Below are 24,882 nucleotides of genomic sequence, written 5' to 3' on the forward strand. Positions count from 1 at the left end.
TACAAATGAGCTGAGGATGAAATATCATTATCACACAATTAACTTATTTTCAAATAAATTAATTACATTTTGAAATTCAACTTACTATAGGTTTATTGTTTTAGTTTAAAGCAGCAGAATTATCAAAATATATTACCAGTAGTAATATATTTAAGTAACACCTTAAACAAGTTTAATAAATTAAGATTGAACCAATATTCATAACTCTTTGCCACTAAAAAATACTTGACCCAAAAATTATGAATAACATAAAGATAACTAACATAAAGATAACTAAGATTCTATTGGGTAAGAATGCAGAAATCTCTGTAATATATAAATCTATTTTGTTACAAATAATGTATATTCATCTGGCACGTTTGTGAATATCCCCCCAAATAGTCAAAGGTTAGGCTTTTTAAATAACAGTTACTGTTAGTTTGTGGGAACAGTAGCACAACAACAGTAAAAATAATAAAAACACACACTACTATAAAAAAGTACAATTCTTAAAGAAATTATTGATTTTTATAAAAAGTCTGTCCAAAATATATTCAATATCCATTAGTACATAGAAGAGGGTGGGTTTGATATAAATTTTTATTTTTAATACTGAGATTCATCATGAATTCATATTTTGAACTTAACTGACAATGAATTTGTCATGAAAATAAATTACTCTCCTGAGCTACACACATAGAAAAAGCCTCAGGATTCCCTTGGGGTGGTTTCTCTTTATCAAAAAACAATGAGACTCAGTTACATAGAATTGTACTCTCCACTATGACAGCCACTAGCCACATGTGGCTATGTATATTAAAATTCATTAAAATTAAATAAAATTAAGAGTTCAGTTCCTCAGTCCCATTGGTCAAATTTCAAGTGCTCTATAGTTACATGTGGCTAGTGGCTACGATACTTCATAAACAGTGCAGAAATAGAGTATTTCTATCACTGCAGAAAGTTCTATTGGCTAGTGACTGAAAAGAACTGGATAATGCACGGTTAGAGTGTTTTTATGTTTTTCTAATGACTTTCCTGTCGTCTCCATATCTGTTTACTTTTTCAACCAATCACTCTGCCTCCATCTGTTCTCATCTCTTTCAAATTTTCTTCTTCTAAGCAGAAAATCATACCTATAGAAATGTGTTTCAAATAAATAAATAAGAACTGAGATGGAGCCTCTAAAGTTCTCCCACATATAAAGTACATTGGTTTTAGAGTATGTACTTTGAGGCCTACATTTTGGCTACTGAGAGACCCTATTTGCTCCTTTTGACCCTCGCCCCTGTTTCCAACAATTCAGTTTGCCAGGTTACTGACCTGCAGACACACGATGATGTCACTGAATACTACCATGGTGTGCAAATAATATAAGTAGTTTAATTAGAAAAATATAAAACATTGAATACAACTCCCAGAAAATCTAATTACATAAACTGCTTTTCCTTCCAGAATAAAAGCCTCTGTAATAATCTGATTATGGTTTGGAGACACATCTCTGATTGCATTAAAATTTCACAATTACATTAAATGCATCCTAACACTGTATAAATGCTGTATATTATGCAAAACTCTACAGATAGGTTATGATAACATAAAAGAAGTGAAAAAATAAATGTAGCTATCTAAAGGTAACTGTACCTTAAATGGGATTCCAATATCCTATCCATTCGTTTGTAAAAGGGTCTGGATGTAAAGTAGCCACTCCAGTAATGATCATCTCTGTCAGCATAAGTGAAAAAATCTCCACTTAGAACCGGGAACATTGATTGGCTATTCTTTCTATTGGCTGCATCTTCTTTATCCAGTGCATCAAAATAATCTGATAAAGTCCCAAACTGTATCTAGAAAGAAAAAAAAAAAGGTACATTTCACTTATTCACACATTCATCTCTACCTTAAAATTGCTTCTAGCACTGAAAGGAAAAGTTACTAATAAATATTTAAGACATGCTTCCAAGTTAAGATAAATATATAGCTCAGACTTACTCAAATGCAGGGGGGGAAGCACTCAGTGACTTTCTTTTACTTGCATCAAGTCCCAAATTAAACTAAGAGAAAACTTGTACACCTATGCAGTAAGAAGAGTTATTTAGAGCTACAAATTTGTGGATCTGAAAACTCCTTACATATCCCTAGAATCTCCAAGTGTGCAAGGATCAGGATATGGAATAATCCAGAGATGAATGGAAAGTGGGGGAAGCAGCAAAAATAAAAGACACGTATTTTGAGTAAAATGTTCCAGAAGTCTGGAAAAACAGTTTTGTTAGCTATTAAGTATTTTCATATATCATATGCACATATCCTCCCCTGGCCTCCCCTTCTCCCCAGTTTGTGTTCTTTATAATGGAGAGAAGAGAGACTTTTGAGAACAGCAGGTCATTAAAAAAAATGGACTTTCTCTACCAGCAGGTAACAATGAATATAGGTAAAACACAAAGAGGGAAAAGAAATGCAAGGCTGACTGCTCAAATGAAAAGGTTTTTCTGACTAGTGACTCAAATTACTAGTACATAAATCCATTTTTATGAGCCCAAACGATTCTATAAATCAAAGGAAAAAAGAAACATTATACCAGACCTCATAAACAGATATTAAAAGGCAGTGTTGCTAGAAGTAAACAGACAATTAGACAATTAAGTAGGGAATGTGTTCTTTTAAATAAGATGCTAATTTTGCTGTTTCTGACCTTATACATCATACATACATACACACACACAGATATTGAGAGCCATTTTGATTCAGTGTGGCAGAAAAATAATTAAAGTAGTCAAAAGGAGTTAGTGGCACTCCAACAGTTATTAAGAGCAGCACAGAAGCTGGATCCTGATGATGTGGGTTTGAATTCCATCTCTACCACTTATGAAACATGTGATTTTGAGCATAGTATATAATGTCTCTGGGTCTCTCTGTGTTACAGCTAATAGGGTTCTAAGTAAAATGCTTAGAAACATGATGGCAAATAACGGTATAAGTTTTAGCTATTATTCTTCCATTGCAAAGGCAAAATATTAACCAGAAACATAACAATGATATTAGTAAGATAAATATGTCATTATATATAAATATAAGTCATTATAATGACTTGTAAGATAATATAAGTCATTATAATCTAATATAATTGTGATATAATAAATTTTGTAACAGCAAAGTGGATGTCTATTTCCAAATCCTTATGCTTACATTAAAGAAAATCAATTTTCAACTATATTATCTACTCTTATCTTGGCTTCACCAAATATAGTGTTTCTTGGGCAAGTTAATCTATTTGTGCCTCAGTTTCCTCATGAGTAATTATAGTACCTGCCAGAAAATGTTCGGAGAATTCAATAATTGTTAAAGTAAAGCACTTTACTTGAGGGCATTATGCTAAGTAGATAAAGAGAAAGATAAATACTGTGGATCTCACTTACATGTGAAATGTAATAATAATAATAAACAACTCAGGAAAAGAGAGCAGATGTGTGGTTATCAGAGGTGGTGGGTAGGGAGGAGGAGTTGGAGAAAGGTAGTCCAAAGGTATAAACTTCCAGTTATAAGAGAAATAAGTACTAGGAATGTAATATACAATATGATGACTACAGTTAACACTGCTGTATTTGTATGAAAATTGTGAAGAGAGTAAATCCTAAGAGTTCTCATCACAAGGAAAATATTTTTTCTTTTTCTTTTTTTTATTATACCTATATGAGATGATGGATGCTAATTAAACTTATTGAGGTAATCATTCCACAATATATGTAGGTCAAATCATTATGCTGTACACCTTAAACACCTTAAACATAAACAGTGATATATGTCAAATTATATCTCAGTAAAACTAGAAAAAAATTTTTAAATAAAGTAAAGCACTTAAAAAACTTAATTACCAAATCATAATCTCTCAATACATTTTAGTTAATATTACGTATTACTCCCTAATCTCATTACCAGGAAGCAGAATGTAATTACTAGGAAGCAGAATATGTGTGTGTGAACATGCAAGAAATGAGGGTCACAAATACAAGGAAATACAGCGTTAACTTCAGACCCAATAGGTTCAGATGAGCTCAATAACCAATGCAATATTGAGGAGAACAAAACTAGAAGAATTATACTATCAGACAGTAAGATCTATTATAAAGCTGTAGTAATTAAGACAGTATGAGATCAGTCAGATAGACAAAAATGAATAGAAAGTCTAGACACAGACCCACACATACATTCATCTCACTCATGATTAATGATAAAGACGACACTGCAGTACAGTGGGCAAACTGTGGTCTTCAATAAATGGTGCTGGATATTCACATAGGCAAAAAGTATCTCGATCCCTCCCTTCACACAATACACAACAATCTATTCCAAACATACTACAGACCTAAATGTTGAAGGTAAAACAATAAAACTTCTAGAGGATAGCTTCAGAAGAAATATATTTTCATGACTATAGGGGTAAACAAAATTTTCTTAAGCGAAACATAACATGCACTAACCATAAAGGAAAATACTGCTGTATTACATTCAATTAAAATTAAGAATTTGTTCATCAAAAGACAGCATTAAGAGAGAGAAAACACAAGCTATACAGTGGGAGACAACATGTGTATAACTTTTATCTGAAAAAAAGACTCAATCCAAAATACATAAGAGAACTATAAATGGTTAGGAAAAAGACAGATGACCCAATTTAATAAAAAAAAAATCATCAAAAGACTTAAATAGGCACTTCACAAAAGAGGATATCCAAATGGCAATAAACTTATGAAAAGAGACTCAACCTCATTAACTACCAGAAATACAAAATAAAACCATCACATCTATCATAAAGGATTAAAAAAAAATCCTGACAATACAAAGTCTGAGTAAGGAAGTGGAGCAACTGAAACCGTCATACAATGCAATATCCAGTGCTTCTGTTTTGGAATCTTGTTTGGCAATATCTAGTGATGTTGAACATGTAAATTCCCAATAACCCCAGAACTCCATCCCATTTTATACCCACATAAATTCATACACATGTATACCAAAACATGCCATACACATGTATACATACACATGTATACCAAAACATGCACAAAATGTTCAAAGCAGCATTATTTGTAATAGGCAAAAACTGGAAACAACCCAAATGTTCATCAACAATAGAATGGATAAATGGTGGTATATATATATCAAATGGATACTAGAAATACTATACGGCATTGGGACTTCCCTGGTGGTCCAGTGGCTAAGACTCCACACTCCCAATGCAGGGGGTCTGGGTTCGATCCCTGGTCAGGGAACTAGATCCCACATGCTGCAACCAAGAGTTCGCATGCCGCAACTAAAGATCCCGCATGCCACAACAAAGATCCCGCATTTGGCAAACGAAGATCCCGCATGCCGCAACTAAGGCCCGATGCAGCCAGATAAATAAATAAATATTCCTTAAAAAGGAAAAAAGAAAAACTATACAGCATAAAAAGTTAATGAACTACTGTTACAGCAACACGTAACGGTGGATGGATGAATTTCAAAAACATAATGTGGAGCAAAAAAAGCTAGACACAAAATAACACATATTTAAGATTCCCTTCTCATAAAATTCAAAAACAGGCAACACTAATCGCAGTGATAGAAATGAAAATAGTGGTTACTTTTGAAGGAATTGGTAATGACTTAGAGGACATCTGTGGGACCCTTCCAGGGGCTATAAATGTTCTACATCTTGATCTGGATGGTGGTTACATGGGGGGGTTAATTATTTTTTTATTTTTTTTTATTGAAGTACAGTTGATTTACAATGCTGTGCCAATCTCTACTGTACAGCAAAGTGACTCAGTTATACACATATAGACATTCTTTTTTTTTATATTACATGGGGGTTTTAAAACTTGAAAATATTCTTTGCATAGTTAGTGGTTTGCACACTTCTATGTATATGATACATCAACTTTTTAAATTACTTTAAAATTGTTCTAGTGGGCAAACAAAGGAGGAAATAGGTAAAATACTAAAAGCAGGATTAAATTCTTCAGAATCATGCAGTGGATCCTTTTGCAGACCTCAAAACCATTCCCCAAGAAGATAATGAGATAAGATTCCCACATACATGCGGACTCTTCTAATCAAACGTCCATGTATGCACTTTATCTTTGAGATTACAGGGATGATTTAAATATAGGCCCGATGCTCAGAGTTTATAACATGGTAGAAATTCAGTTTTAAGTATCTTGAATAACCTCAATATTTTATTTAAGTATATTTATTTATTTAATATTATTTAAGTTTACTTAATAAATTTGAATTCTCACTACATAAAAGGTGGTATATCATCAGCTTTCTAATTTCCTACCAGGTATATCACTTCCTCCCTATGGTATTTTCACATATCTTTTACTGTCTTCAAGGTTCACATGTGAATATAATAAACTGTTGGATAATTCATTTTCTCATATAGGGTCCAACATATGACTCTTGTTTGAATCCTGACTTACACAATGTATCTGTTAAAAATAAAAAAAAAATGCTTTTGTGAGATCAGGAAAATTTGAATCTATCTGGATATATGATATTAAATTACTTTTAATTTTTTAGATGTGATAATGGTATTACGATCATACTTTTTACACCGAGTCCTTTTCATTTAGAGATACATACTGAAATCGTTATAGACAAAAATACATGACCGCTGAGATTTGCTCCAAAATAATTCGAGAGAGAGGAGTGAGATGACAGTGGGGCACAGCTGAAACAAGAGTGACCTTGAGTTGATGAATGTTGTAGCTGAGTCATGGATATGGGAAGCAGGAGTGGGGTGGAGGAAGGAATTTTCACTATTCTCACAACTTTAGGGTACATAATAGATTTTCCACAGGGGGGAAGAAAGAGCAAGAACGACAGGCAAATGATTAATTTTAGAAGCCTTCTCATCTAAGAAAAACGCTACTGTAGTCTCTGGATACAAGACGTTTGTTTGCAAAATTCTTGACATGTGCATCTGCCAGTCACACTACTAAATCACAGGACGCAAATGTAAGAAACAACACACTTTCAGTAGGAAAGGAAAACAGGGCATCACTGGAAAATGAACATCACAACTTAGTAGGTGCATGTTTTCAACTACATAAAGTAATGCCTCTTTAATCCTCAATGAGTGGTAAGAAAGGGACAACTTTAGAAATGGAACTGTAATATAAGATAATTTTCCTCTTCATGAATTATACTTTTATAGAAGAACTACATATTCTACGAAATACTGGGATGTGGGACAAAGAAACTAAGGCTATTGTGTTTTAGCCTCTCTTAATAATGAAGGGTCAACTTCAAATACAGTCTCATAATAAAATATTTTCTCATTACCTTAACATTATATTGAGAACGAGAATTCATATAGTCAAAAAGCAGTTGGTAATTCTTGAACTGATGATCCCATTCCGTGCGTTCACAGTAGCGGAAATCATCTCCTAGGGGGGCCAGGACAACTGTGGTACGGAAAAGCTTTGACTTCTTTCGGTACTGATCTAGAAGCATCTCAGCCCTACAAAAGAAGAAAGGAAAATACTACTAAGAAAATAACAAGGGGGTAACTCATTAAAAAGTGTATTATATTAAAATATTGTGTATTTTACCTATATTCTATCTTAGCATAATTTATGAGGCAGACTTTTTAAACTACCATAGTGATTTTCTTTATCCATTTAAAATATTCATAAATTCTTATCAGAGGGAAAAACCCATAGTTTTCCAATGGAATATCCTTAGAGAAATAAAGTCACATACCAACTTTGGCATATAATTACTGGGGGCATCAATGCCCTCCTAAAGGTCAGCCACAGAGATTGGCTCCCAGATAGCCTGTCGTAAAACAATTTAGTCCAAGAAGACAGGATTTCTCATCTATATAAACTTTGAAGTTTGCTTTGACTTAAGTCCCTTTCTCTAATTTAATCTAAAATTGCCTAATTAAACATAAAAAGGTATTTAGAATGAAGCCAATTATAGAAGCATATTTCCTTTTCTAAAGGAAGAAAATCAACTCACTTAACACCTTCCGTCAATAATGTGAGTATTCGTCACGGTGTCCTTCTTAATACTGATCAACAGATAAAGCTTAGGAGTTGAATGAGCTATTTTGGTTTCTATCTCTCTGGGTGCTAACCCATGACTCAAAAGGTCAGCTAAACACAACGTGCTGCTGTGCTTCATATATTTCATATTCTCGTATTCTGTAAAAAACCCTTTGGGAGATGCTGAATCGGAGAACCATTTGAGGAAGTCTGGGAACACAAACTAAGAGGAAGCGCTTCTGAAAGTGAAATTAAACAAGCAGATGAACCCAGAGTAGTTCTCCATATTTCTAATGCCAAAGCTTAAAAAAACAGTGATAAATGACAAATACACTTTTTTACACACTATTCCAATTTTCATTTCAAGGATTATCCAGAATTAGATTCTAATTCACAATATTAAAATTTATGAAGAAATCTCAAAGAATATCAATGATGGAAAGAGGCATTTTGTAGAAATTATGAAAAAAAATTTAACTAAATTTAGAATCTCATATGATCTTTTTATATTGATAGTCTTTTTATATTGACAGTCTCTATTTATATTAAAAAATTTAATATTTTGCAAATATTAAATTAGCAAAAATTTAATAACTTGGTGGGTAAAATGTAACCGTAATATTCTTTTTTAAATTTAATTTTATTTATTTTTTTATACAGCAGTTCTTATTAGTTACCTATTTTATACATATTAGTGTATATATGTCAATCCCAATCTCCCAATTCATCCCACTACCACCACCACCCCCTGCCGCTTTCCCCCCTTAGTGTCCATATGTTTGTTCTCTATATCTGTGTCTCAATTTCTGCCCTGCAAACAGGTTCATCTGTACCATTTTTCTAGGTTCCACGTATATGCGTTAATATACGATATTTGTTTTTCTCTTTCTGACTTACTTCACTCTGTATGACAGTCTCTAGATCCATCCACGTCTCTACAAATGACCCAATTATATAACATATAATACTTAGTTTTCTGAGATTAGCATTCAATATAGTACTTAATTTTTACTAGTAATTTACTAATATTCCACATTTTCCAAAAACAATTTTAGATTATTACTTACAATTAAAAAACACACATACGATGAAATTAATCACATAGAAAGATATATAAGACCAAAGAAATACGAGGAAAAAATATACACATAAATCGCCGATACAAGATATAGTATGAGTGAGCATCCAACTAGATCCCCCAGGCAACCAGCATAAAAAAGGGTATGCGATCATTTAAATGCATCCCAAGGTTTACTACTGTAAGATATACCATATTTTGCATGTATATGTGTAAAACACATAAGAGGAAAGAAATCACAGACTCTAATGAAGTGCCTTTTCTATTCAGCATCTATCCTAACTAACTCCCAAGCTCCTGCTCACAAAGTGTCAATGCTGGGAAAGCCAAGGGACCAACCTAACCCACCTGGCAGGTAGTGGGTACTCACTAATGCACAGTAAACTTATGACAAATGTACTGACCAACATCACATTTAAAGATGCACAGCTGCAATTCTCTTCATTTATTCTACCACGTAAGAAAGAGCAACTTAACTAGAACAAAGAAAAAAAGAATTCCCTGAAACATCATATTACCTGACATGTGAATCATCAATCATATGTAAAATATATGTACTAGACCAAAAACTGAACTTGTTGAAGAATGGTATTTCTTTATCTGCAAAGTAGAGGAACCTGATAAACTGAACTTATTAAATGTATCACCTGTAACTTATAGTTAAATTTCATTTTCTTTAGGGAATTAAAAATTCAAATGCCATTAAGCTGGAATGCCCACGTTTGATCTTTGTTCATCACAACTTCAAAAGGAAGGTGATATCTGCACAGGAATAACCAGCAGAGCTAAGACTTCAAGATTTGTAAGAAGTTTTAAAAAAAAAACTATGTAGGTATTATATAGATTCTTTCATCCGTATGCCCCAGGTGCCTGGAAACCACTTTCAGAATCACTGGAACTGACTGACCACAAGATGTGTTCTTGGGGGGATGGGGGGGTAATCTTTGAAGGGTTCTATGATACAGTGACGGGATTACACAAAATGGTTCTCAGGTACTCTAAGGAGCACCCAAAAAAGAAAAAAACGGGCCTCAAAATATCTATGAGTGCACTGGGATTCCGGTTACCCTTCAAAAAGTCTCTTATCCCTGACCACTGGAGCTGAAAGGAGTGTAAATACCTTTCAGTTACAGCTGTTTTCCCAAGTAGACAGGCAAGAATCCCCCCCGCTCAAACATGCACACACACACTGCCCCAATCCACCACCACTTCCTTTCCACTACTCCTTTTGCTACATAATATACTGGATTACTCTCTTAGCCTAAGTAGCCTGACCCTAGAAAGCAGGCTGTTCAGGGTCTCCCATTGACCCTCACTTCTCTAGGAATCAAGAAAATGAAACCAGGTTGATCCCAAACCTTGGACAGTTTTTCAAAACAACTATGAAAGCCAGATTTTGCTACAAAGAATCCATGGCTTCAAGAAGGCTGCCATGCTAAAATACTTTTTTGTCTGCCAGTGAGAGGCTCACACTGGAATGTTTTCTTTATCGCCACAAGGACACTCAATGCAAAGAGACCCAATCCCACCTTCATCCTCACACACACTTTTTTAAAAGGCTTTTTTTTTTTTTTAGTAGTTAATTCTTTTTTTTTTTTAACATCTTTATTGGAGTATAATTGCTTTACAATGGTGTGTTAGTTTCTGCTTTATAACAAAGTGCATCAGTTATACATATACATATGCTCAAAAATAAAGAGATTTGAGCCCAGAGCAACTATCTTACAAGGCTATATTATTTTTGTAGCAGAGTTGAGTGGTTTATATTACAACACAATGTTTTATTTTCATGCATTAACATGCCACTAATTTTAAAGTGAAGAAATTAAACTTTAAAAGCACCAGAATTAGAAGTATAGGTAGCTTGGTTTAATGAGATGCTTCCATCATTAGGACAGTTTTCTTCTAAGAAAAAAAAATAATTCATTCCTTTGATTTTTATTTAAAAATCTTTAAGTATAAATATTCCTAATTAAAGTTTTCTATAAGTCAAAAACATCAGAAAGATGCAGATGTGTATTCATCAGAGCTGGGCAGCATTCACTATTACTGAAATTGTTGTTAAGGGAACAGATAATTACACTCTTTATGTGTTCCATTTCAATAAATGTGTTTTTGCAGTTGGGCTGCTTTTCTTACCAATTTATACCATAGAGACCGTAAGTTTTATTATCAACGAAAGTATATGAAATCAATCAAACACAGTAGAAGGCTTTTATAATGAGGGCAAAGGAGACAGTAATAACAGTGTATTATAGGTTATCCATTGTATATTAATCTACTATTGTTCACTTTCCATTAAGTTATAACATACAAGACAAATAGTCAAGGCTCTGGTATTTTTAAGTTGCTTTAGATCTAGTTTGAATGAATACCTTGAACAAGGATAAGCTGGCTACTAAAAACCATTTATTCAATCCTTCAGCAACAAGCCACTGATGCTTGCTTGTTCAAGATATTGTCTCACAAAATGCATATTTTCGTACCTGTTCTGGAGATTTCCAAGATATATTGTTTCTGGGGGGACTCCCCAGGGACAACCATATCTGCCTCCAGGAAGTCGTTTAAAATCAAACTGGCAGCATATTTTAGGATCAGGTCCGCAAGTGTGAGGGATGTCATAGCTGTAGAAGGGCATCATGTGGCAAAAAATATCTGTGACAGATCCCAGATCTAAAATAAAGAGCCAACAGACCTGCATTTATAAATTTTGTTTTCCCCAAACTGTTCAAATTTCCAGTACTTTATACATACATAATGCAAGCTGTACCCTAAATCAACAACCCCTTAAACTACTAGAACACACACCCAAGCAGCGTTTAATGACCACCAGCCAGAAGGATGATACTCACATCTGTCTCTATCTACCTCTTCTATCTAAACTTAGCTGAGAGAGAAAAGCCCCGCCATAAAGCAGCATCTGCTGACCTGGAAGGATATAAACTGAGCAGAAGCAAAAGTTATAACCAGCTCATCCAAAATTATGGCCGTGTCTATCCCTGGCTGCCAGCTCCGGCCACATCTGCTCCCACCTCAGGTAACAGGACACTCTGAGAGAGACCATTAGCGGCAGAGACTAGGTGAGAAGAGAGGAAGGGAGTAAAAAAGGGGACCTGGAAGAATAAGGGAAGAAGAAGGAGGGGGTTGTGAAGATATTGGGGAAATACTGGTTTTGTAGTAATGAGAAAGAAGTGTACTCAGGAGAGTTTTGTGGAGTCACCCTGATGTTCACCAATAAAGAGCCAATGATGCTTTTCTCCATGGAGGCAGAGGAAAAGTAAAAGTAATTTTCAAAAGCAAAAAGAAGAATCAAAACAAAGCAAACAAAAAAGATACAGAAAATGAGCACTGGTTCCTGACACAGAATTGTTTTTAATTGAAACCTCAATGCCAGTATGTGTTGATATCCCTGCTTCCCAGAGGACAAAAGCCTCTCACCAAGTAAGGCTGAAGGACTTCGATAAGAGTTAAAAGTGGTATCTTTTTATGATTCTGACCTGCAAACACCTCTTCCCCTTTATGTATGGATCTCCAATTCTCATCAATGCATTGCTTTTATAAGAAAGACAGACAACAAGAAAAAACAAACAAGCAACATGTACATTTAAAAAAACTGAAAACAACTGCTTCATTAAGAACCAGAACACACAAAGAAGCTCTACTTGATTCCAAAACATCATTTTAAAGCAACATGTCCAAATCTATCAGGTAAGTCTTAAAATATTCCAGTTTTCTCTCACACTCCATTTAGTTAAAATAATTACCAGGTCTTTTCCAAACTTTAAAGCTATTATAATCCGTACATTTGTGTGCTGTAAGTTGTTTCACTGAATCACATTCATGATTGTCACATCATGGATGCTGGTCGCTAATGCTTGCTATCTGCACAGAGGCTGTCATAGTCCCAGGACTTACGGCAACTTCCTTTCCTTTCTGCTATGAATCAAGGACATACTCCACATCCTACTACCTCTCTTCATGCCATACTATTTAGCAGCTCATTTACACATTTCAGTTTATCTGCTGTATTTGGTGGTGTTTGTCTTTTATCAAATTAGACTATAATTTTCTTATAAGCAAGATTTCTTCTTAACATGGTATTAAGTACATAAGTACTCAGTAATTTCCTGGTGATAGATATTTATGGGCAATTTGAATGTAAGCAATATTTTAAGTAGGGCTTCCTCAAATTAATAATCCTTTTTATAAAACAGTTAGTATGCTCCTTTGCATTTGATCAAAGTATACAGGATGCAATCCCCTACAAGCTCTTGTTTTCCCTACAGATTAGGTTTTATTTTCCAGGATAAAAAATTATATAGCTATTATGTTTCCTTATTGAAAAAAACAACAGTACACATAAAGATACCATCTAAATTTACAAATGACTTTTCCAAAACACTTCAGGAGGGTCTTAGATTACACAGAGAAGCAAGTATGATGTAATGTAGTGATTTCTGAACATTGTCTTAGTAATGAAATCCTTTTTTTGGATGAAATTTTACCAAGAACTTAATACTGATGGTGGTATATACTAGGGGTTAGGGACCTGGGCTTTGGAAAAGCACAGAACTGGATTCAAATCTCAGCTCTGTACCCACTACCTGTATGACTTTTGGCAAATGGCTTCACATATCTAAGCCTCCATTTCTTCACCATTTAAAAGGGATAATTATAGAAACTAATTTAAAGAATTATAAAGATTCAATGAAAGAGTGAATATAAAGCATCTAACACCATGCATGGCCCATAATAAGGACTCAATAAATAAAATTAAGTAAGAAAATAAGGTGTTCTGAATTACCTGGGGGTTGGGAAAGGCAAAGGCCTCTCAGGAGGCCTAAATCTTGTCACCTCTGCCCCAGCAAAGAGCTGGAGAAGTACATCTTTAGAACACCTGCGTGCCCACAGAACAGTGTGAAAACAAGCGACACAGGTAATAGGAGGGCTGTTCTAGTAGGACAGGATTAAGGTTTTAAAAGGCAACTCTTACTAGATGCAGAGACAGGAGAGACAGAAGGAAGAAACAATGGCTGAATGAGAGATATATGACTGGACATTAGTTCTAATGCACATACAACTTTGTGATAAAACAGGTACTTTTTAAAAGAGAAGCAAGTGAAAGCATTACTTGCAAAAGACTAATTACTTGTATTTATTTACTTCCATTAGGCTTAAAAAAGAATCTACAATGTTCTATAGATAAATATCTTCACCAATGCTTAAAAGACTCCTGACACAAATACATTGAAAAAACAATTATGTGTATCTTTAGGCAACCATATTTTCAAGACTGACACTCTGAATAAAACCCATAACAGCATGAGTTCATAACCCCTGTGAAATAACATCTAGGTCAAGTGAGATCTTCAACTTTCATCAAACCCTACATACCCCAATTCTGTCTCCAAAAAAACTCCAGCGTTTTATGCAATGCAAAATGTTTTTTAACTGCATAATGAACTCTCTGGATAAGCATGTGAGAAAATCCAGCACGTTTTAGAAGATAAGCCATTGTTGGTGAATGTCCAAAAGGATCGATAGACCAGCCAGACCGAGGTTTCACCCCTGTTGATAAAGAAAATGTGTTATTGTTTTAAATTGATAAATGAAACAGAAGAAGTCACAACACATTTAGACCCATTAGAGTTCTTTTGGTCTCCTGGATTCTAAAATAAAGGGGCTGCCCAGCATTACCCTCAGCGAGCATTCCCAGCAGGACTCCCTGAGAGGAGGATTCTGCCACTGCTGTGTTCTCCCGGGCAGGCTGAATAACACTGGAAGTTAATCAGTTGGAGGTGAAATAAGCACTCTGCCACCTGATAGATATTAGAAAGCTACTGCACTCAGTGGAGGCAGAGAAAGAATCAGGACCAAGTCACTGCCCTCTAGGATCTAACAGTCCTGTCTTCTGTGGAGACGCATAACCCAGCAACTCCCTGTTACATAATATAGAAAAGTAACCTAAGTCATTTCAACTTGCACTCCCCAACCCCAACATTAAGGGATTTTAAACTATCTTGTATAGCTTACAATAGTCCCAAATCATCATAATATACAGTAGCAGAAATGGCCAAAGTAACTGTACCATATTTCATTAAATCTTAAGACATTTTGATGCTGGTGCTTTCTACCAAGAATGAGTCAATAGAATTTTTCACACCTGACTCACACCAATTCTAAGAGTGAAGCCCTAAAGATATATCTCAATTTCACAGAGGATAAAATATAAAAAACATAATAAATGCACAGATTAGAATTAATGAAATAAGATTATTCATTGGGCATTATACAAATCTGATCTTTTATTTATTCAGGATTCTCAAAGAAGGCTTCTACAAACAACCTATAAATCGACATAAGTAATAGAATTGTGCACATTTTTTTCACTCAAACACCTGTTTAGCACCTTTCATATGCCGAAGCCTAAAAGAGGCCCTAGGATTACAAAAATGAGTCAGTCTTGATCTTGATTCTAGTTGCAGAGATTATGATGCAAATACGTGTAACACAGGATAACAGAAAAGAGAACAGAGAGGACTCTATAGAACAATATTGAAGATTAACACAGAGGGAGAAGCCACCAAGGAGACTGAGAAGGAAAAGTCAGAACTGTCAGAGGACCAAGAGTATGTGTCAAAACTCAAAGTGACCATATAATTTGTCCATTTCACGTATGTAATTTACCTCCAAAAAATTATAAAGAAATTTTGAACTCTATTTAGTAATTTTGGGTTTTTGTGGTAGTATAGGTTTAGCAATTCTGAAACTTTCATGTGTTTCAAGACTGAGTAAATTAGAATAAAGGAGCCAGGTTTTACACTGTTAAGGAAAGGAACTATAGAGTATGTAAATATGAAAGAGCAGAACCCTATGATACTGAGTTGAAATAGGAGATAGTAGTACTAACACGAATAAATATACATATATACACACAAATATATATTTAAACAAACTCTCTCTATATATACATATACACACACATGCACACACACACACGCACACACACACACACACATTTCTTAGCTCAGTGCAATAACACCTCAGTACCAAAAACATTATCTTCAATCCCAGACTTTGACCTCTAAATGCCATACTCTATTAAAAATAACCTTAAAGAAATTACTTATTCCAGGGCTGAGGCTAGGAAAGTACAAGATAACCCTGGAACATATTCTTGGGGCATAAATTAAAGAAATGGTCAAAGGGTCATGGGAACATATAAAAATAAATCAGGAGATAGTTGAAGGGGCTTCCACTGGCCAAATGCAGGACAACTGGGGAATCAAAATAAATACTAATAGTACTGGACTATAGCCCATTGAATAAAATAAGAACCCATGAGCTCACAAATAAATTGAAAATAAAAAGGAAAGCTCTTCCTTTTAGTATTAATAGAATACTAACTGATAATTATAGAAGCAATGATGGAATTAGAAAATCACCAATGGATCCTAAAACTAAAACCTTAAAGTTTGATGAGGAACAGGATATTTACCTATTCTCAGTGTATGTTCTACAAATTAGTTATTAATTCGAAAGGCAGAAAATGTAACAGTACAGTAAAGAAAATTAAAAGACATAACTTAAACAAGTGATCAAGAATAGCATCACCAATATGGGGACAAAGAGATGACAAGTGCCTTCTGACAGGATGCATTGAGGAAAACAGAAAATAACTACAGTGATATTCTAGCAAAATAAATTAGGTTAGATTACATAGATAGATCAGATAGATAAATAACCTAAAGCTAATCAAAAGGAAACAGACAAACTCAAATTGAGAGACTTGCTACAACAGAGGTCTGCACTCCTCAAAAATATCAACGTCAAGAAATCCAGAGAAAGGCTGAGGTCTGTTTCAGGTTAAGGAGACTAAAAGGACATGACAACTACAAGCAATACGTGATCCTAGATTGGATTCTGGATTTGGAGGGGAAAAAGCAGTCTTTATTAAAAAACATTATTGAGACAATTGACAAAATTTGAATATAACCTGTGAACTAGATTGTAGTATTGCTAACGCTCCTGATTTGATAACTATCTTCTGCTTATCTAAGAAAACATCCTTATTTCTTATGAAATAACACAATGAAGTATTGAGAGACAAAGAGACAAGATGCCTCCAGCTTACTCTCAAATGGTTCAGAAAAACACATATGGGAATCTAACTAGAGTCCCTTGGTATCCAGGGAAGACTGGTTTCAGGACCCCTGAAGATACCAGAATCTTTGGATGTCAAGTCATATAAAATGGTGTAGTAGTTGCATATAACCTACACACATCCTCTTGTATACAGGCATACCTCCAAGATACTGTGGGTTTGGTTCCAGACCACTGCAATAAAGTGAATATCACAATATTTTGGTTTCCCTGTACATATAAAAGTTATGTTTACAGTAGTCTATTAAGTGTACAATAGCATTACGTCTAAAAAAAATGTACACACCTTAGTTAAAAAATACTTTATATGTGGAGAAAAAAGAACCCTTGTGCACTGTTGGTGGGAATGTAAATTGGTACAGCCACTATGGAAAACAGTATGGAGAATTCTCAAAAAATTAGAAAGAGAACTACCATATGACCCAGCAATTCCACTGTTGGGTATATATCAGAAGGAAACAGAAACACGAATTTGAAAAGATACATGTAGCCCCATGTTTACTGCAGCATTATTTACAATAGCCAAGATATGGAAGCAACCTAAGTATCCACAGATGGATCAATGAATAAAGAAAATGTGATGGTGTGTGTGTATATATATATACACACACACATATATATATATATAATGGAATCCTATTCAGGCATATGAAAGAATGAAATCTTGCCATTTGTGACAACACTGACGGAACTTGAGGACATATTTCTGATGAAATAAGTCAGACAGAGAAAGACAAATACTGTAATGATTTCACTTATATGTGGAAGCTAAAAAACAAAACGAATAAACATAATAAAACATAAACAGAGTCATAGATACAGAGAACAAACAGGTGGTTACCAGAAGGGAGGGGGCTGGGAGAAGGAAAGAAATAGGTGAGGGAAATTAAGAGGTACAAACTTCCAGTTGCAAAATAAATGAGTCATGGGTATGCAATGTACAGTGTGGGGAATATAGTCAATAACTATGTAATATCTTTGCATGGTGCCATATCTAGACTTATCGTGATGATCAATTTGAAATGCATAGAAATATCGAATCACTATGCTGTATACCAGGAACTAACATAATGTTGTAGGTCAAATATACTTCAAAAACAAACAAACAAACTTATAGAAAAAAGAGATCAGATCTATGGTTACTAGAGGTGAGGGTGGGAGAAGGAATTGAATGAAGACAGGCAAAAGGTAAACTTCCAGTTATAAAGATAAATAAGTACTAGGAATGTAATGTACAACACGATAAATATAATTAACACTGCTCCATGTTATATATGAAAGCTGTTAAGAGAGTCAAATCCTAAGAGTTCTCAGACAAGAGAAAATTGTTTTTTCTGTTTCTTTAATTTTGTATTTATATGAGGTGACAGATGTTCACTAAACTTGCTGAGATAATCTTTTCACGATGTATGTAAGCCAAATCACTATGCTGTATATCTTAAACCTACACAGTGCTGTATATCAATTATATCTCAATAAAACTGGAATAAAACCAAAACAAAATAAAACTTTATTGCTAAAAATCAGCTAAGCATCGCTAGCCTTCAGCAAGTCATAATCTTTTTGCAATAGAAACAAAGATCACTGATCTCAGATCACCATAACAAATACATTAACAATGAAAAAGTCTGAAATATTGCTAGAATTACCAAAATGTGACACAGAGACACAAAGTGAACAAATGCTGTTGGCAAAATGACACCAACAGACTTGCTCAACACAGGGCTGTGACAAATCTTCAATCTGTAAAGAACGTAGTATCTGTGAAGCACAGTAAAATGAGGTATGCCTATAATTTAAATCACCTCCAGATTACTTATAATACCTAATACAATGTAAATGCTATGTAAATAGTGATAAATACAATGTAAATACTATGTAAGTTGCTGCCAGGCATGGCAAATTCAAGTTTTGCTATTTGGAACTTTCCAGATTTTTTTTTTCAATTATTTTCTGTCCACTGTTGGTTGAATCATCAGATGTGGAACTGGTGAATACAGAGGGCCAAGCCTACAGGATATATAGGAGCCCCTCTCAAATACTATCATGCGACTCTATAAATTTGAAATGAAATGAAATTAAGCTATAAAATAAAAAAAAGGAGTATGTGTTGTCCCAAATAACTAGGACAGAATAAGCTTACAAACAAGAATAAAAATCAACATGAAAAGTTAGTGATGCCTGAGATTTCATCATCACTGATGATCTTTTCTGCATCAAAATCACCTGATACACAGGAATAGCAACCTAGCTGCAACAGATTAAAGAATCCCTGAGAAGTAATGATGTAGAAGAGAAAGAACGTAAACTACATTTTTAAAAACTGATACAAAATGAGGTAGAAGCTAGGGAGAGACATAGAAGGGACCCCAGTATTCTTCTAGGATTTTCCTTGGTATAAGCAAATCTTTATTTTTAAAGGGGGCAAGTGAAAAACTTAGGGGGGGAAATGCAGTATATGAAAAATCCAAAATTTTATAAAGAGGGTACATATGCCAATAACACCAGGAAAGATTTTGTGTTGTCATGTAAGAACAGGACTGTCAAAATATAAAAAGTAAAAACAAGAAAAATTACAGGAAACAATCATTAAAAAGAGTAAAATACATCATTCAGTTTTTGGCAAATCTAATAGACTTAAAAATTAGAACATGAATAATATAATTAATAAAACTGGATTATTCCAAATATAGCTAATATTAAAGCTTAAAAGGAGTCAGAGAACAGTTACAAAATGGATATTTTAGGCAAAAGATAACCTTAAAAACTCAAACTTAGTTTCTAATGGTCAAATTTATATAATAAAGTTAGTAAAAGCAGAAATTAACCACCAAAGACTAAACAATTTAAAAAGTATCCCAAACCAAATGTAAAAACAGTGTCCAAAACAACATGTTGTTCTAAACTGTTTAAACAAAACTGAGAACACTACTCTAATTTACAAGGTGCAGAGTTACATTTGTCAAAACTCAAACTCTACAGTTAAGATTTATGTGTTGCACTGCATGTAAATTACACATCCATAAAAGCTAAACATAAAAAAAAAATCCACAAAAACTGAGGTTTATAAAGTGAATATTTTGACTTAGAATATAATTATTTAAGAAAAGTGGCACTGAGTAGGGGGTCCCCAAGTCCACTCCCAGATTTCACGACTTAAGAAAACTTACAGCACTAGACATATAGTCATACTCACGGCTATGATTTATTATAGTGAAAAGATACAAAGCAAAATCAGCAAAGAGAAAAGGCACACAGGGCAGAGTCCACAGGAAACCAGGCACAAGCTTCTAAGAGTTCTCTCCCTGTGGATCACCCAGGATGAGTTAATTACTCCACCAGTGAATGGTGACAATACCTGAAATGCTGTCAACCCAGAAAGCTCACTAGAGTCTCAGTGTCCAAGGTTTTTACTGGGGTCTGGTCATGCAGGCACCCTCTGTCTAGTACATAATATGATTCTAGACTCCCAAAAGGGAAACAAATGTTTAGCATACACTGCCTGTTTGTATAGTTTAAACACAGTGAGTCACTCATCATTTAAGAAATCCAAGTCCTCAGACACCAGCCAACAGCCAACTTTGCAAGCAAGATCTTTCTAAGGATAGCAGTTTCAGATCTGCTATGTTAACTCTTTTCAGCACAGGTATGATATTTGCAACTTACTCTATAACAATCACAACAATAACAATATGGAAAGAGGAAAAAATAAGGCAAATGTGTCAAAATAATGACTGGTGAATCTGGTTGGGGGCCTTATGGGAGTTCTTTGTAGTATTCCTACAACTTTTAAGTTTGAAATCATTCCAAAATAAAAAGTAAACAAAATATTAATGGGGGTGGGGGGATTTTATCCCTAACAGAAGAATACTTTAAAATAATAAAATATTTAGAAATAACTTCAATAAAAACATGTATATTTACCATAAACTACAAAATTGTACTGAGAGATATGAAATATTTGAAAACAATTACATACCATGTTGCAGAATGCAAATATTCGATACCACAAAGATTTCGAGTAGTCCTATGTTCTTATGAGTTGTATGAACATCTGATTTTATCAGTTCAGAATACCCTTCCCCACTTCTTGTTGTAACAGGATACTTCTTCCCCATGGAGGACCCATTCACATGGTTCAGGCAAGGCTGACCCTGCCCAAACCACTTTCCCCACATGATCATTTCCATCAAATTAACCAGGCCTCAGGGATTTCAGCTCCTTTAACTCTGGCCTCAGTAAACTGGCTCAGAGATAAGCGCCTAACCCAAAGTGGGTCAATTAGGTAAGGTATTAAGGAAAACTCCTCCTAATTGTTAGACCAAGAAGATCAGAGTCCTGGTTGTCTATGGCAGAGTCAAGAGACAGTATCCCGATGACATAATCTAAGTCCTCTGGATCCAACCTTACCTGAAGCTACCCTATCTCTGGAATTCTCAATGACAAAACTAACATTTTTCTTTCCTTTTTTCTTTCTTTGCTTAAGCTAGTAAACTAGGTTTTTGCCTTTTATGATCAAGTGTCTTAACTAATATATAATTAAAATCCCAGGGGGATAGATTTAGAAAAAAATACTAAAATTAATAAATAGGTAAAATTGATAAATAGGTTAAACAAGGTAGATGACCCTAAGAGTGACCATATTATATCTATGTAACTGAGTTTATGATCCAAGAAACATCATAAATCAATAAAAAAAATATTCAGTAATAATCAGTGCTAGAAAAATTAGTTATTAAAAAAAATAAAAAGCCCCATCTCACATTCCCCAAAATTAATTTTCCAAAGCAGTCCAAATGAAAGAGAAAGATACAAATACATACCTAGATTTTTTTCCAGCCACTGATGTCCTTCAATTAGTTGGTCAATTAAGGCAAAATAATGTGGAGCAGCTTCATCAGGCATAACCCAGCCACCTGTCACAATTTCAAACTGACCGTTTTCTAGTAAACTAGGGAGAAAATAACATAAGAGTTTACATTAACATATATAAGAAAAGTTCAAATAAAAATGTAAGACATCATAAACATTAGAGACAGCCTTTACATGTAACCAGTATTCACACTAGTTGTTAATTTTTTTTTTTAAACCAGTGGATGAATTTCAACTTTGGGACCCTGGTGATAAACCGTCCTTAGTAAAGTATCTGCTCCTCCTGCCCTAGGCAAAGCCATGCACGTCACTCTGCCAGTTCTATTTCATAAGGGTATAATCTCCCATACAACTTCAAAGATTCCTGATGTCAGCAGCCACGTCTGATTTACTTCTGGATCTGGCCGAGCACCTAGCAAATACCTGAGTATATGCTTGATGAATGTTAATTGGAGGACTGTCATTTTAAGCACAATATTTGTTTCATTACACCTATGCTGAAAAATCAGGACTTATTTTAGTACTTCTGACACTGATAAGTTAATCATGCAAACTACAGAAGTAATAAAAATAAAAGTAAAGCTAGTAAATATCACATGCTTCTGGGAATACAGAAAACATTATAAAGCACCCTGCTCCAGTCGATTATAATGTAGGCTATATAGTTTATCTTTCATTATTGAGCCAAAAGCTCTAACATTATCATTATCTGTTCATTGAGTGCTCTTTACCATAATACTTCACAAAGTAACTAGACCACAGCCCTGGAGAACTAAATTGTTACGAGAAGATACCTTCCTCAGAGACAGAAAAAAATCATCAACTATCAAAAATTTGAAGAACTACCTGAGGAAGTGTAAATGGCCAGAACTTAAGCAAGCCTTTTAAGTGCCACAGACTTCTGAGTTTGCGACAAGGTGGTTTTGAAAACGATGTAAAATTTCAGAAGCAAAAGCAGCTTTAATAAGGATAAACATCACGGAATGCCTATAGCTAACAGCCAAGCACCAAGCCAAATTTAGTTGAAACAGACCAGAGGCATAAAGAATAAACATTTTCCTACAAAGCATGTAACAGAAGCCACAGCATTAACAGAACATCCAATTTTTTCAAATATATGCATGATCATAGAACCAATGACAGAGTGGATAATGGACACAATTTCTAAAAATGAATGAATACATGAATGATCTCCTTGTATAAAATAAAAAGAGATTACATCTATATTACCATGGGGATCACCAAATAATACAATTTCATATGGAGAATATGATGGCTCATTATATAGTGTCTAAAGAAACTCCAATGTTCCAGTCAAACCTCAGATTCTCACAGGCCCACATCAAGAACTTGTAAGAAAGAAGCTGGAAATTTCTGAAAATTGTATTTCTTTAAGAACACAACTAAATCCAAGGCTATTTTGTCCCACTCTTACTGCCTATGGGACTTTGCTTACAGTTAGTTCTTCTTGTCTTTCTGATGATTGCCTGATTTAGCCACACCCTGGAAGCCATGGACCAGTCCCACCCCTTATGCCTATGAGCAGTATTTGGAAGCCTGAGATGTCAGGACAGATTTGGGACTTAATCTCTAGTCATCAAATATAGAAACTTGACCTCCTTATCTCAGTATTCCAATAAACAGATCTTCTGGAAAATATCAGAAATAAATTGGTCAAAACAAATTCTTTGCTGCTCTTGAATAGAGAATAGAAACTATAAATTAAGTAATCTTAATATTAAATGGAAAAAAATCACTCCACTGATGGAATTTCTCACCTATATCAGTTTTATTTTGCTACATATTCCCTGTCCCATAGGCATAAATGGGCTCCAAGAAACAGCCAACCAAGCAAAGAATGACACATATTATATTTCCTCAGCTCTATCTGTGAATAATTTATCCCTTCCCCCTCTGCATGATGCCTGAGATGCTACTGTGATTGTGTACAGAGTTCTTATCTGTACACAATGATTACTTTAAAGACTATCCTATCTATTACTATGGGGGAGACATGAAAGCCTCTCACTCATTAAAATGTTTTTCAGGATTTTCTTATCTATTTTCTTCTCTCCTACCTTTCCCAACGTGGCTGATCCCAGCTGCCCTCATTTCTCAGCTCAAATAAAAGTCTCTGGGACACCCACAAAGTCTCTGGGCCACAGAGCCTAAATCAACACTCCCACTGTACCTCCACACTCTATCACACAATAGTATTTTTCACAAACCAGAATGGCCTTGTTCATTTACTGCTTCCTCTCCCTCCTCACCCCACCCACCATTATAACATAAGCTCCAAGAGAACAAGGACCAGGACATGTTTTGTTCACTTTTCCAGGCCCAGCACTGAGAAGCTTACTTGGCATTTAATGGGTACTCTCTGTTGTTAGATGAAGAGGGAATGAGTGAATGAGATTCTCAGTTTAAAATGAGTAGTAACATAAAGTTTGTTATTAGATGAAGTTCACAGACATATGCAAAATAAGTTGAACAGGGAAGGTCAGTTAAAAAGGAGTGTGAATAATATAGGTATAAAGTGACATGACCTGGAATATGATTCATGTAGGAGAAATGAACGGGGAGGGAGAGAGAGGAGATGCTTCATGAAGCATCAGTGGGAATTGAGAAATATCTTGACATAGAAGAACGGATTAAAGTACGAATGACTTAGGGTTTTGATTCCAGGGGTCTAATGGGGTGGTGGTGTTAATACACACAGACAGTGCAGTTCAGTTGAGAAGGGAATCATTTTGCAGT

General features: G+C 34.7%; 1 protein-coding gene across 1 annotated transcript in view; it reads right to left on the reverse strand.

Moving 5' to 3' along the window:
• Window positions 1-24,882, reverse strand: part of MAN2A1 (mannosidase alpha class 2A member 1) — a 167,685-nt gene that overhangs the window by 76,102 nt on the left and 66,701 nt on the right. The window contains exons 5-9 of the mRNA XM_004267441.4: window positions 22,077-22,204; window positions 14,485-14,658; window positions 11,577-11,763; window positions 7,306-7,483; window positions 1,624-1,826 (exon numbers count right to left, since the gene is read on the reverse strand). Of these exons, the coding sequence (XP_004267489.1) occupies window positions 1,624-1,826; window positions 7,306-7,483; window positions 11,577-11,763; window positions 14,485-14,658; window positions 22,077-22,204 (870 nt within the window). The remainder of the gene's footprint in view (window positions 1-1,623; window positions 1,827-7,305; window positions 7,484-11,576; window positions 11,764-14,484; window positions 14,659-22,076; window positions 22,205-24,882) is intronic.

Source organism: Orcinus orca, chromosome 3 (genome assembly GCF_937001465.1).
Source record: "Orcinus orca chromosome 3, mOrcOrc1.1, whole genome shotgun sequence".
Classification (NCBI taxonomy): Eukaryota; Metazoa; Chordata; class Mammalia; order Artiodactyla; family Delphinidae; genus Orcinus; species Orcinus orca.